Source organism: Polyodon spathula, chromosome 1 (assembly GCF_017654505.1).
Source record: "Polyodon spathula isolate WHYD16114869_AA chromosome 1, ASM1765450v1, whole genome shotgun sequence".
Taxonomy (NCBI): Eukaryota; Metazoa; Chordata; class Actinopteri; order Acipenseriformes; family Polyodontidae; genus Polyodon; species Polyodon spathula.
The window spans coordinates 63354649-63371022 of record NC_054534.1 but is presented as its reverse complement, the minus strand read 5'-3'; the positions used below and the strand labels follow the sequence as shown (position 1 = coordinate 63371022).

The following is a 16374-nucleotide window of genomic DNA, read 5'->3' as shown; positions in this document are numbered from 1 at the left end:
CTACACCACAGAGTACTGAATTGTGCAGAAGCTATAATTATGCACAATTAGAAAATGTGACAACCCCTGTGCTTAGGCACAGTTCATTATTATCTCCTGGAACATTAATGTTGTCTCCAGACTGCTCAATCAGTTAATTAATACAATACCTTAGAGGCATCGTAATGTACACTGCTGTGCAAAAGTCTTAGACATGTTGCAGTTTTCTACTCTGATGCATTATGAGCATCAACAATTTACTCAAAGCCTCCACTAGTGTTTTCTACTATTATAACAACCTTAACTTGCATAAAGAAGGAAATACATTTAGTGAAATAGCTTGCATCACTTGATTTTCAAGGTGTGGTATCCAAAGCATAATCAACAAGTACAAAGAAACATCATCTATACTTGACAAACTCAGGACTGGAAGACACAAAAAGCTGTCTAAAAAGGATGAGCAATACTTGAAGATAATATCCTTAAGGAATAGAAAGACAAGCGTTGAATTGACAATAGAACTGGCAGAAGGCACAGGTGTCATTGATATGCTTCGGGGTACCACACCTTGCAAATCGAGTGATGCAAGCTATTTCACTCAATGTTTTTCATTCTTCATGCAAGGTTGTTATAAATGAGTAAATTGCTGATGCTCATAATGCATCAGAGTAGGAAAATGCAACCTGTCTAAGACTTTTGCACAGCAGTGTACATTAATAGAAGCCAAGGAAATACCATTCACTCATCTGAAGATTCCAAAACAATACCTTCATTCAGAGAGATGCTGTACAAACCCTTGTTTATGTGACAAAGATGCCAAAAAAACAACAGGCTTTGGACTAGAAGGGTTTACATGCTGGCTTCACAGCATGGCTGGGGTTGGAGGATGAAATAATCTTTCACATTTCCTCAAAAAAGATTGTTGATTTCATCTCATATTCATCTGCGTGGGTGCTACTGGACTATAAAAGACAAGAATGCCATTTCTGTATGCTTCCTGCCCACAGAATGATCTGATTGTCAGAACTGTTTTAAACATTTGGCAAAGAGACCGTGCCAAAAATGTTCACTACAGTTTCCAATACCTTCCTGCACAGATTAGTATGCTTAGGAAATTTGCAACTAAAGAGACAAAAAGAGAACATTTCCTGAACAGATTTTTTTGAAAATTTGACAATAACAATTTCATCAAATGAGGAGTATAGTTCCTGCTCTGTTTGGAAACACAATTAGAGCTGAAAGCATCAGGCAAGCTTTGAAAATACACTTTTAAATATCCCTGAATAAAATCATTCAAAAACAACTGCACTTTAAAGGGATTATTTATTATTTAACACTTTTATTAAAGCCACACTGTTTCCAAAACCATGTTCAATCATGTAATATATACATGCATGTGAGCATTTAGGAATACTTCGTTATCAAAAATCACACAACTTTGTTGAAAGTGGCCGGGTTTCCACACAGCTTAGAAAGTCATCTCTCTCGTTTGTTGTTTTTTATTTTTTGCATGGAAACATGTGCGAGAGTCATACTTATGTTTATGAGACTTCAGCGGTGCAAAAATCCCGTTTGTGACATAACCTCACGCAACTTTCTACTAAAACTGAAAGCCATGCCAAGCAATCCTTTATTGCAAGCTTCTTTGACCAAATAGGGAAAAAAGCATACAGTACGAGGCATTTAAAGACCTCTTCATTCAGTATTTGTGTTTTTTATATATATATATATATATATATATATATATATATATATATATATATATATATATATATATATATATATATATATATATATTACTTGACACCATTTATTCAACGTTTCAGATTATTGCCATTTGATAATAATAGTTAATTTGTTTTATATGCAAGTGTGACGGCAGCCCGTCACTGTTTAAAACAACCAAAAAGCTTACCCTGATGTATTTTTGCTACTGTTGTAATTGTTATTAAGAATGTATTTTTCTATAAAATATACAATAGTACATAGGTAGAGTGTTTATATGAAATGTTACAGGTAAACTATCTGTGTGTTAGTGGGCGGAGGATTATCACAATTATAAGCGCAGTGGTTTAGTGGGGGTGAGAGAGAGGTGCTCAGTTTGTTTGCTCGTCAGCAGTGACTTATGTACATAAGAACATAAGGAATTCTAGAACAAGAAAAGGCAAGTATAGTCCGTGATCACTCTAGTTCAAACTTCTTAACTAGTAGGATCATTTAGAGAACTTACATATTCAGAAGTCTGTGTGACACAGTAAATAAGTGGCGGCAATTTGCAGGCTTTTCCACTTCTTCACAGTAAGGCTATAAAAATATTAACACTACTACAAAAAAAATAAAACCCTTTGCAATAAATACATAAATAAATAATGATGCCCTTTCTTACACTTACTTTTGTTATCTTCGTCATTGGTCATCGGATGGCTTATTGCTTTAGCCTAGATTGTTCAGTCCCCCTTAGCAATAAGATGCAATTCATTGTATACTAGCTTAAGTACCATCTATCATGGGTATTTGAAAAGTCACGTTTGTACCTAATTATGTATTAAATGGAAAAAAACAAAACTTGGTTACACGAATTTGTTAAAAAAGACAAATCTAGTACAAATATAAGTCCCAGTGAGAAATGTGTTGAACTCATAAGAACTCATAAAAACATAAGAAACGATAAAAGGTCTGCTTTCTAAACCTGTGGTTCCCGTAGACACACCCATTGGTGTGTTTCATTACAACCCCCCTCAGAAACAACCTTGTCAACTTAGAAAATTTATCACTAAATCTAGCGACTTTAAGGGCTGACTTGGTGACAATTTCTGTCAAAAGCAACTTGCTACAAATCTTGCGATTTCCAGGACAGTTATCGGAGAATTGCTTTAAACAAACCTGCAACATGGCGTTGCCAGTGGTAAAGTTGGCTTGAAGTTCGATATTCATTTAATATTTGCAAACATATCGCCTAGACGCATCAAACCAACTTTAAGTGTGAAGCCAAGAGGTTAACCTGTCCTTTAACTGTAAATCCTATAAATAATTTGTGAAAATCTTGCAATGTAATACTTTGAAGACGATTCTTTCATTAGTTTTATATTCTGTAAATATCAGGCGACCATTTTTATTTCTTTTTTGTACACGAGACATGGAATGACTTCTTTAAGAAGGCTAAAATATTGTTGTTTGTTGTTGTCAGTCATGTTAAGACTATAAATACATGCTTCATTTTCTTTATGTAGATGTGATATTGCACAAACTTATCTGTGTTTCTGCTGTATAGATTTTTATTGTAACTCCTTAACAAAGACATTTTTAGCTGGAAATATTGAGTGTGCGGTTGTTTTAATTTTGAAATTTTGTTTTTGCAGTTACAGATGAGATCTTGCTCAAGTTCTTTAGGGTTTGGCAGTGCAGCCATTTTATTGTGATAATTCTGTATTTCAAAATGCATTTTACATTTTACATTGATATATCAACACCAGTGAAACCATTGTTCTGTTTCAGGCTTTTTTTATATTTTAAACCCAAATATCTTCTTGTACTTTTATTTATTTTATTTTTTTTTTTAACAATAGGCTTGCTTAAAATATAATTCGGCCTGCAAAGCTAAATATTTATTTTCAATGTATGAAATTTAGTCTTGACCATTTCCGCGTGACTCCGACACACTCCCTCTCTACCCTGGTTGCAATTGTTGAGTGACCACATGTATAAAATCCTTTGTTTGTTGGAGGGAGTTTAGTGACATGTGACCGGAAGTAAGTTGCTCGTAACTTTACATTGAAAAATAGGATTAGGTGTAGCCTGTAAACATATCTGCTTATTTTCCTGAGCTATACAAAAGCCAGGAGATTTTGTTCATGAATTCCTACACTTACTGAATAGTAGCAGGCAAATGCCTATTTGAGAAGTATTAGTCGCACAGGGACAAAGAGGCTTGGTAGGAAGCTGATCCCAACAGCTAGTTTAGGAGAACAGACAAACTGTAAACAAACTGTTTTTTTTTTTTTTTTTTTTTTTTTTTTACAAGCAACTTATCTCCTTTAATAATAAACAATACTTTTAAACCATACGGGAAGCTGCACCTTGGACATCATCATGTTGAATATTTAAGTTCAAGATTTCTTTATTCTCACTCTTAGAAAAATGATTCTGCCACCACATAATCACAGATATCATGGAAACCAATTTGTGGATTTGTGGAAGAAGGCATAGAAACCTTACTGTATCCCCAGCAATGTTCATTGTTAGACGTCCCAGGTTTACGTATTGATACAGGCAAGCCCAGGTTCAGATCTCATCTGTAGTGGCCATAATTAATTACTGTCTTGTACTTCCTGGACATGTCATCCTTTAATTATGGAACCCAAGCTGTGTTCTTATTTATAGCTGTCTGTGTCTGACCATATTAATCATTTCCTGTCATCTGCCTGACTGAAGACTACAGCATCTTTGTATCTACCGGATACTTAGATCTTTAAATAATTAGGATTCTGAAATAATTAAAGAAATTCAGAATTTCAGAGTCTATTTTCTCTATTTTACTATATATATATAATATATATATATATATATATATATATATATATATATATATATATATATATATATTTTTTTTTTTTTTTAATCAAAGGTAAAACCTAATATTCTTGCTAAAGGATTTAAAACTTCTACTGCTGATTAAAAAGTCCTTGTGTTTTGGTGGATTATTCATGTCATTTGCATTGCTTTTACAAGATAACAGAAAAGGAAACTTGAGCATGTACTGTACCTTTGAAATAGGGACTAACAAGCATAACTATAATCCTTCCAAACTGTGTACTTACTGTCTTAAAACTACGTCCTTTCTAATCCACATACAGTAGTTCCACAGTATAGATGTCATTCATTTAGTTTTTTTACTTTTTTTTTATTTTTTAAAGATGCTTTATATGGCTACCGGTTTCAAGTGTAATCTACTAGCCCTCAGCTTTCATGTTCGATTTGATTTGCAGAGTCAACACAAGTTATTGTACCTGGAATGAACTGTAACCAACTATAATCAGTCAGGCAAGCTTAGAGATCAGCTTCAGGCAAACAAACAGTGGCATAAAATCTGAAATGCAAGGTAAAAGGTTCTGTAACAGGACAGAGAGCATTCACACATCAAGCAGGATTAGTTAAAGTTGAACTATATTGACACAAGTAAGTACATTTCCAGCAACTCATGAACATTTGCTTCAGACTCACAGTTCTGCACACAAGCATATTTTTTTGTTAATGTAAGTTTAATGCCTTTTTTTATAAAAAGTTCCTTACTTGCCACCATTCTGAGTGGTTCTAGGTTCTGTTGCTCCAATATTGAATACTGTTATGGGCGAAACCAGGCGGTCTGGCGAGTCTAGTTTTGCCCGGGCCAATCTAGTTTCGCCAAGGGCTTCTGGGCGAATCCCAAAATTACCATTTTTTTCCCGGCACTAATCAAATCTAGATTGGCCCAGAACTTGAAAAAGACAATTGGGAAAAACCTGTTTTTTCAACAGTTTTCACTTTATTTTGGGGCTAGTCTGGACGAGTCTAGTTTTGTCCAACTCTTCAAAATCGATGCTGGGCGAATCTGGTTTGTCCATGGCATTAATCTGGGTGAGTCCAGTTTCATCCAACATCGATGCTTGGCCAATCTAGTTTTGCCTAAGTCAATTATCTGGGCAAGTCCAGTTTTGTATTTCTACACTCTCCCCTTCCAAGTGCGTGCCGGAGTACCTGTCTCGCCTCCATTTCTGACAACAATGTAGCGACTGTGTTCTGGGTTTCCAGTGGCGGTGCAGAAAAGGCAGGACACCAGGGCTGGTTTTAATAGCGGTTATAACAACTCTTTTTATTAGCTCTCTCTCCCAAAAAGTTAAAAGTCAAGAAGTCTTGCTCCTCCATATGCAAAGTTATTGAGTAGTCTGCATACTTTAATGTAAACTTCTTCACGTTCATAGCTAGGCAGCATTCAGAGTTGATTCAATTTAAGCCAGAGAAATATTGTTATCTTGTGTAAGTCACTTAGTTCCACTTTTTTTTTTACGATAGATAATACAATAGTGCAGTTAACTGCGCCTTGAAAACAGTGTCCAACAAGCAAGAGAACAGGTGCGTCAATCTCCAGTATAACACAAATCACAAGCCTCACACAGATCCGCACACTGAAGAAAAGAAAATGCTCCAACACCAAAGTCGAGTGAAAATCTTAGTAACACTGCCCTCGCTATAGTCCCACGTCAGTTTTCTGGCTCGAGCTGGTTTCGACCCCTCTTCAGGGATTTGCGAGTGGCCATTACTCTCACTACATGAGGCTTTGTGTAGCTGATACACCGTGTGAGAGCTGTTGTGGTGCTGTAAGGAGACCTTGTGGGCTCGCGGCGTCATCCTCTGCGCCGATTTAATCGGTCAGCGAACTGAAAAAAAAAAACAGCTCGGGCCTTACACCCCTCTCAAGCCTCGGGCTATCCTAGCGCGGCTGCGCTTGCCCTCGGCGACCACAGCGATTCAATCGGCGGCTTACCTCCGCACCGACCGCGGTTTCCCGCCGACTTGCGAGGCTAAGAGAAACAGCACCTACCCGGCCCTGGTTGACCCAGAGCCGGCGTGAACATCTTCGGAGCCGCCTACAGCTCGGCCCCGACCGTGCCTACCATCAGCACCAGCCTTGCAACAGGTCCACCCGCACTGACTTTTCGGCACCGACAGCGCGTTCTCTCGATGCCGATCCCGACACCGATTGATTCGGCACCTGGGAATAGCTTTGAGGCCATCTACAGCCCAGCACCGACCGTGCTACACGTTGTCATTGACCTTGGCGCCGATCGGTTCGGCACCGACCTCGCGCATCTTGACGCCGACCTCAGCACCGATATCGCTCGCCTCGATGCCGATCCCAGCACAGACTAATTCGGCACATTTGAATCGTTTAAAAAATAAAAAAAAAATGCGTCTGCAGGATGCTCATTGAACACAGCAGTTTGGAAAAACAACAACAACTGCAAACATGTCGGTGCAGTCAACTGGATCAGCGGGCTTCCACCAGTGTGACTGGTGCTCAGCCAAGCTGCCCAGGCAGGATGAACACAGATCCTGCGCCAGGTGCCTCGGGCCAGAACATGTGGCCAAGGCACTGGCAGGTGAGCTGGACTGCTCTACCTGTCAGAAGTTCTCAAGGAGAACAAAGCGACGGAGAGCAGCCCTATCCCCAGCAGAGTCTCTCTCGTCAAGCCATGGGAGAATGAGATCGGTGGTCCAAGAGCCTCCGCAGAGGTCGTCCAGGACCCCCCACTCTACAGTGACCAAGGAACTGTCCCGCACAACCGGGTCACCCTCCCCTTCTCCACCACTGGTACAGAGGAGCAGGCACCTCTCAGGGGAGGCGAGATGGTCACCGCCGAGGCAGTACCACTCAAGGGGACGCTCACCAGGGGACAGACAGTCGCCGCACAGGTACCACTCTCCTTCCCCAGGGGACAGGAGGTCGCCACGCAGGCACCACTCCCTTTCCCCACGCAGACGCAGATGTTCTCCATCGTTGTCGCCTCGGAGGTGCCGGGCCAAGCCGTGCTTCGCTGAGCTGGCGGAGACTGTGAGGGCTCAGCAAACTATGCTGGAGACCCTATTAAAATCCCAGAGCAGGCTGCCCCCTACCACAGGGCAGCCCCAGCCCCCACAGTATCGTTCCCCTTGCTGAAAGAAGTGGAACTCTGTTATGTTGTTGGCTGCCATACCCCATTCGTGTCAAGCTATGACGAGTTGTGTATTCTTTTATGGGTCTTTCGGCACCAATGTTGTACTGGACAGTCAGTTGACTAACTGTAGCCCGTCTGTTGCTCTGCACAATTCATGTCAGTCTCCTTTGGCCTCTTTCATCAATGAGCCGTTTTCTACCACTGGCCTGCCGTTGGCTGGATGTCTTTTGGGTGGTGGACTATCCTTGATACACACGGGAAACTGCTGAGTGTGAAAAACCCGTTGCAGTTCTTGACACACTCAAGCCGGCATGAGTCAAGAACCATACCCCGTTCAAAGGCACTTAAATCTTTTGTCTTGAATGGCACACATACACAATCCATGTCTCAACTGTGTCACGGCTTAAAAATCCTTCTTTAACCTGCCTCCCCTTCATCTACACTGATTGAAGTGGATTTAACAGGTTACATCAATAAGGGATCATAGCTTTCTCCTGGATTCACCTTGTCAGTCCATTTCATGGAAACAGCAGGTGTTCCTAATGTTTTGTACGCTCAGTGTATAAATAAAAACTATTTCTTTACTTACTGATGTAATTAACAAATTATATCACACAGTATGTTCTTGTAGTGACAGTTATACACTATCGTACTTCTGATAGCCACAAGGGGGAGACAAAGTCAAAATAAAACTCATACAAAGATGCATTATATTAGAAGTGTGCTCATTTAAAATATATTACATATACTTGAAGATGGTATCACTATTTATTAAGAGACACTACAATATTTAGTATGCAAGACATCTGAACGGGCTAAAACATGAAACAAATGTCCCTCTACTTCCTAATCACCACAGTGTCAAGTGGCTCATTAGTATGCAACCCGTGCTATACACTTATATATCTATGCACGGTCATGTGATGCTGTTTAACCAGTCAGAGGTTGTTATTTTTCCAAGCCGTGTTTTATATATATATACAGGGCTCGCAAATTACTAGCCCGACGTTCCGGGACAACCAAAAAAATCTGTCGGACAACGTGTTTTTTTTGGCTGCTTGCCCGATGGGCATTCCGATTTTTTACTCTAACAACACAACTTTCTGTGCTTTAATCAAACAGCGCTTTCTCAATCGAGATTCCGCTCACAGATCATCTCAGTAAAACCGTTTAGAGAGATCAGTGTTTTTCACTGGTAATACTTGAGTGTGTAACCAAATCCCACGAGGACTGTCCGTGTAACACCCCTGACAACTCAAGCAATCCTGTCTAGTCAGCTTACTGGTGTCACATGACTGTGTCTGCTCGAAGTGTAAATGGACACTGCGACAGCCAAAGTATATACTTTTATATTGAAGGCTATGATTTTTTTAAACAAAGTTACAGACTGGAATTACAAGCTACAGTACTCTGCTCACCAAGATTCACATTTTTTTTTTTATATTGTCGTTACATTTATTAAATCGTTAACGTTATTTCCCAACCCTGGAAACAAAAAAAATCGAATACGATCGTTATTATCACCGAGTCAGATTTAGCACATAGCATGTTGACATCGCTTTTTTTTTTCATTTCTTTAATGTGATATATATATATATATATATATATATATATATATATATATATATATATATATATATATATATATATATATATATATATATATATATATATATATATATATATATATATATTTTTTTTATAAGGAACCCAGATTCCAGAGGGGGGGGGGGGGGGGGGGGGGTTTGAACTGTGTTCTTCAATGAATAGGACATAGCCAGGATACTGGGTGCAGCATGCCACAAATTGGGTACTGTACTTGTAATTCTACATTTATTCACAATCTCATTGCTATTATTATTATTAGTGCTAGTAGTGACAAATACTGTAATAATAAAGAAAATCAATGAATAAAACAGTACTAATATTAATAGTTTAGCGAATGCCTTTATCCAAGGTGACTTCCTTAACTTACTCCAGCATTTTATATTGTTCATTTTGGATTGTCCTTTTACTATAGCGAACAAAAGGCTATGGACCCAAACAGGGTTGTTATAGCGAGGGTGTACTGTATTAAGTATTTAACTTACATGCTTAATATACAACACTTGCACATTTTAATTTATAATGGGTGCATGTTTGTTATTTCATTTTTGTTATTTTTCACCTCCCAGTGTTCAACATTTAACAGAAGGTATAAAGAAGTTTAGACCAGAATCCAATATCATCCCTTACAAAAAAGTAACATTCTGCGAGTATACTTGTGCCAAAATTGTAAAGTTTTAGTATATTATTGGTACCATTATACTATTCTATTTTGACACAAGTATACATGCTGTATACAACTTTGTATATTCTTTTTGTAAATAATGCAATGTAGTTCTCAAATATTGGATATCTTACTTCTCTTTTGCATACCTGCATTGTCTCTTGCTAGATATGAACCTCCAGATTCTGACAAACACTTTTAGAAAACCAGGCGCAACTTCTGCTCTGGATCAAAAAGCTAATGTTCTGCGGCTGCCCGCCTATGTGGATAACTATCAAAAACTAGTAGAAACTAACTAAAACACAAGTCTGGGAATAACAAATGGAAATCTGGAAAAAAGTATGGAATTTTGATGTTGAAAAAGTGTGTGAACCCGGAGATACTGTACCTATATTGAGTACAGTGTACTTTGTACAAATCACAGTCCATAGGTCAATTATGGGCAAGTTGACATTTTTTTGGACAACCAAATGTCTACAATGGACTGCCCGAAGGGCAAGTACCACTACCAAAATTTTGCAGATATATATATATATATATATATATATATATATATATATATATATATATATATATATATATATATATATATATAGTACTGTGTAAAAGTTTTAGGCAGGTGTGAAAAAATGCTGTAAAGTAAGAATGCTTTCAAAAATAGACATGTTAATAGTTTATATTTATCAATTAACAAAATGCAAAGTGAGTGAACAGAAGAAAAATCTACATCAAATCAATATTTGGTGTGACCACCCTTTGCCTTCAAAACAGCATCAATTCTTCTAGGTACACTTGCACACAGTTTTTGAAGGAACTTGGCAGGTAGGTTGGCCCAAACATCTTGGAGAACTAACCACAGCTCTTCTGTGGATTTAGGCAGCCTCAGTTGCTTCTCTCTCTTCATGTAATCCCAGACAGACTCGATGATGTTGAGATCAGGGCTCTGTGGGGGCCATACCATCACTTCCAGGACTCCTTGTTCTTCTTTACGCTGAAGATAGTTCTTAATGACTTTTGCTGTATGTTTGGGGTCGTTGTCATGCTGCAGAATAAATTTGGGGCCAATCAGATGCCTCCCTGATGGTATTGCATGATGGATAAGTATCTGCCTGTACTTCTCAGCATTGAGGAGGCCATTCATTCTGACCAAATCCCCAACTCCATTTGCAGAAATGCAGCCCCAAACTTGCAAGGAACTTCCACCATGCTTCACTGTTGCCTGCAGACATTCATTTGTGTACCGCTCTCCAGCCCTTCGGCGAACAAACTGCCTTCTGCTACAGCCAAATATTTCAAATTTTGACTCATCAGTCCAGAGCACCTGCTGCCATTTTTCTGCACCCCAGTTCCTGTGTTTTCGTGCATAGTTGAGTCGCTTGGCCTTGTTTCCATGTCGGAGGTATGGCTTTTTGGCCGCAAGTCTTCCATGAAGGCCACTTCTGACCAGACTTCTCCGGACAGTAAATGGGTGTACCAGGGTCCCAATGTTTTCTGCCAATTCTGAGCTGATGGCATTGCTGGACATCTTCCGATTGCGAAGGGAAGTAAGCATGATGTGTCTTTCATCTGCTGCAGTAAGTTTTCTTGGCCGACCACTGCGTCTACGGTCCTCAACGTTGCCCGTTTCTTTGTGCTTCTTCAAAAGAGCTTGGACAGCACATCTGGAAACCCCTTCTGCCTTGAAATTTCTGCCCTGGAGAGACCTTGGTGATGCAGTATAACTACCTTGTGTCTTGTTGCTGTGCTCAGTCTTGCCATGGTGTATGACTTTTGACAGTTAACTGTCTTCAGCAACCTCACCTTGTTAGCTGAGTTTGGCTGTTCCTCACCCAGTTTTATTCCTCCTACACAGCTGTTTCTGTTTCAGTTAATGATTGTGTTTCAACCTACATATTGAATTGATGATCATTAGCACCTGTTTGGTATAATTGTTTAATCATACACCTGACTATATGCCTACAAAATCCCTGACTTTGTGCAAGTGTACCTAGAAGAATTGATGCTGTTTTGAAGGCAAAGGGTGGTCACACCAAATATGGATTTGATTTGATTTTTTTTTCTGTTCACTCACTTTGCATTTTGTTAATTGATAAATATAAACTATTAACATGTCTATTTTTGAAAGCATTCTTACTTTACAGCATTTTTTCACACCTGCCTAAAACTTTTACACAGTACTGTGTATGTGTGTGTATATATATATATATATATATATATATATATATATATATATATATATATAAAACAATCATTATAATACTCATGTTACTAAGAAGTGTTACAAAAAGGGAACAGGGCAGCATTCTGTACTGTCAACCAAAGCTGTCCGGTGTCTGAAATTAAGTTATGCATTTTCAGCAAAACATTCTTACATAAAACAGCACAATACTTGTTGATTATCTAAAATGCTCTATGCAAGCATAGAATAAGAAGGGGCACATGTACATAATGCAATCCTTCATTTCTCATGAGACTGAAACATAACCTATGAAACACTGCAAAAACACAATCATTAAGGCATACTGAAAGGAACGGAAGGAAAACAATATATCCATCTTTGACTGTTTCCTGTTTGCAAGCCTGTTGAGTGACAAAAACCACATCCATTTTGGCTACGACTTTATTTATTAAAATGAGTCACAAATTCTGATTAACATTTTGCTCTGTCTTAGTTTAGCCATATAATGCTTCAGTATGTTTACTTATTGAGTTTGGTAGAGCACGCCCATATCAGACCAGTATTATTGTTTTTCATTTTATTATATCTGCTCCACTCCATAACAGAAATGTGTACATCTGAATAAGAGAGTTGTCCATTTGAATGCACATTGTGCCATATTATCAGAGTATTTTAAAGTGAAACTGGTCCCACAAGGTCTTCAATTTTTTTTTTATTGGATTAAATTACTTTCAATTTTGTCAAAGATGGTGCCAGCTGGTGTTGAACAAATCTATTAATATGTATTACAATTTATTACTTTTGGCCACTGAACAAGGATGAAAATAGATTCCAAATTTTACCAAAAAAAAAATTAGAAAACTGAACCGGAAATTCAGAATAAACTGAATTTAAAGGAGTTGCAAAAAATCAAAAATGAAATTGTGGACATGATTACACTCAATGTAAACTGCATACATTCGAGAAGGATCACAACGATTACACAGAAAGAAAGGTTTATACTTAATATCTAACAGGATATTTAACGGACTAAACGATTTAAAAAAAAAAAAACATTCCCTTCAAAATATCCTAAAAAGAACTCAAGTTATCTGAAAAACAGTGACAATGTGGATCTAGAAGAATACCGAGATGAGGAGGGAAGAGGAAAAATCCCTCTGGAGGACACTACGACCCAGGGACAACATGAAGACATTAGTGATCAACATTTCAGAAAAGGTATTTTCTGACCTGAAACTGCCTGTTTAAACCTTGGTCGTGTTTGTACTCACTGGTGTAACAAAGGTGAGGTTATACAAGATGTGAAAAAAGCACTTGTATTAAACAGAGATGAATAAAACAACTGAAATAGCACGTGTTACACCTATAATAAAATATTTATATTATTTCTAAAATTATTTTAAAAAAATGTGCATTTAATTGCTGAAAATGAAAAGTTAGAAAAGATTTTCTTTGAACCACCTTTTCTTTGTATCACTCAAGGGACAACATGGTTATTCGAAGTGGTCAAGGTTCTGCTAGGCTTTGGAAAAGAAGCTATAATTATGAAAAAGCCGCTCTGTTGATATGTTTTGTTTTTTCCCCCATCTTGCACAAGTTATTTATATATGGTTTCTTGTTTACAAATCATGCACAAAGACACCCTCTCTTGCCACATCACATTTCATTTTGAATTTACCAACTTTCCTGGATGAAAACTAGTCCATGTCTGGGAGGTTCCTCTGCTATTGATCAACTCTGAGGACATCTGATTTTTTGTCCCGTGGGAATCACACTTAAACACATTTCCTATCCGATAACAGCTATTAGGGGAATAAACCACTGCACAGTGTAACAATATGATTAGAGGTAAGATCTTCCACCATCCATATTCTGGAAGAAAATATTACATATTACATGTGTCTCTGATTTATGAAGTTCATTTCATAAAATGCCAGAGCGCACTTGTATATGTTGGTGGAACTTCAAAACCTGTTAATATTCACATTTCCGAGCATAATAGAGCTATTTGGAAGGATTTAAATTCCTCAGTAGCAAAATATTTTTAGGGAGCTAAACATATGGCATCTATGTTAAAATGTATGGTGATAGAAAGAAATAGGATGCCCACTATATTAGGCAATACAAATGACTATGCCAGGAAGTTTTCAGGATTTTTGCATTGGGTAGTCTGAGTCCTAAGGGACTCAAATAAGAATAAGACTTAAGATGCTTTCTCACTGATAAATATTGGATAGTTATACTTAGGATAATTAAGTTTATTAATTGATACTATCTATCTATCTATCTATCTATCTATATATATATTATATATATATATATATATATATATATATATATATATATATATATATATATATATATATAACTTTTTTAGGTATGTGTGCAGCCATGAATAATTTTGAATATTTTTTAAAATAGAATCAAATAAATTTTAAGTAAGGTAATATTGAAATGTGTGATTATAAAGCATAAGAAAATATACGTATGCATGTTTTCAAATTATAACGAATATTTAAATTGCTATTTTTCAATGATGGTATCATTAATCAACTAATTGAGGTCAGGCGTTCATGTATTTCATGGCTGAAACGTTGATTAATATTTAATTTAGTTATTTTTAATCAATAAATCATAAAGAATGGAAATGTGATCTACGACCTGTTGCTATGGTGGTGCATCTCTGTTTTCATCAGTTGTGATCAATGTTGGGATATTTGGGAAACCGAACCCGGAGGTAGCCCCCGGTAGTATTAAAAATACATCATAGTCGGTGTGCGATATTGGCTACATGATCTAAACTAAATGGAGCAAATAGGCTACCATACTAAAGACCGGCTGACAATATAAACTGAGATTGGAGTACCGCATAATCTGATTATCTTTAGAAGTTTAAACTCAGTGGGGGGAAAACATCTCCGACTAACGAGAGCAGTTTATTTTAAAAACAATTACCCCAAAAATTCGAATATGATAACCGATTAGGCAAAAAAATCAATAACGTGTTCAAATAATTTTATAACAAATATTTTACTATCAATGTTTATAGAATATTGTACCGTGAACATATAGAATTTAGTGAACGTCGGTAAAGTTGTGCCAATACATCTAAAACATGAAGTTGTTCCGTTTTACAATTACATTATTCAATCTGCTACATTATACAGTACACCCCTTTCAAAGAGATCCTCAGTTTACCCCAAAAGAATGTCCCAACTGGAAAGTTTACACATCAGTCAGAGTGCACAAGTGTACATAAAGCTTAACAGCACCGACATACCGTACCATTTCAAAGTTAACCACAGCAAGTTACTAAAGCATCACACGGACCCGTTATTCATAACTTTACAGTATTAGTCTTCGACAACCACTCAATTCTAACACAATAAAAAGATAACACGCTGCTTACCCATACTAGGGCTTAATCCCCGACGTCTCTAAACCACTTCTGCTGCTAAAAGGAGCGTTATTTGTTTTGTATTTTGTTGATGAATTGTAACTTTCTTCTATAGTTTTCAGCTTCTGCTGGGCTGCAGTTTATTAGCATATGCAGACGGTGGGAACCGACGACGTCACCTCTTTTTAGAGGCGGGCAAACCTCTCCGTTGCTAAGAGGGTGGTTTTGTGGAGTAAATCAGTTGTAAAATAAATAAATAAGGAGTGAAAGAAAGATGTCCGAGTCATGATTATCTGGCCCATATCAAGCAAATGATAGATCACAGCAAGACGTGTAAGAAGCCAAACTAGAGAGTGTATTTGTAAAGCAAATGAGCTGTATTCCTTTATTATGCACTTGTAAATTGTTCTGCAATGCACGGTTAACTTACACTTTTATAGATTGTTAGAGATACGTGGTAGGAATACTTTAGGAAGTGAGGGAGAAGCATATTAGTGCACTAATATTTCATATGATTCAGGCACATATTTCAGTGCAGTAATATGCCTAAATGATATACCTAAATGATGGTAGGAATTGCAATTCCTACTAGGTAGTCTATGATTAGTTTCTATAAGAGCTACCCCCCCCACCCCGACTTTAATTCAAATTATATTCATAACACTCAACCATTTTAAATGAGTTGAACATTCAAATTTACTTTAGTTGTTCAAACATAAATGGTTTCAGAAGAATCAGGGGACTAGATTCACATCAGTCCTTGCAGGACTTGTACAGTTTATATTTGGAATTGTTTGTTGTTTATTGTGTTGTTGTTTTGTGTATGTGCAGTTGTACAAGTTTGTTGTGTTTGCTTTTG

At 37.4% G+C, this 16374-nt stretch overlaps 1 protein-coding gene across 1 annotated transcript in view; it reads right to left on the bottom strand.

Moving 5' to 3' along the window:
• The window catches only part of LOC121320749 (neuronal membrane glycoprotein M6-a), an 80041-nt gene extending 64359 nt beyond the window's left edge, over positions 1–15682 (bottom strand). Inside the window, exon 1 of the mRNA XM_041259356.1 lies at positions 15528–15682. Coding sequence (XP_041115290.1) covers positions 15528–15531 — 4 coding nt within the window. The 5' untranslated portion in view covers positions 15532–15682. The remainder of the gene's footprint in view (positions 1–15527) is intronic.
• Positions 15683–16374: the final 692 nt, after the last annotated feature.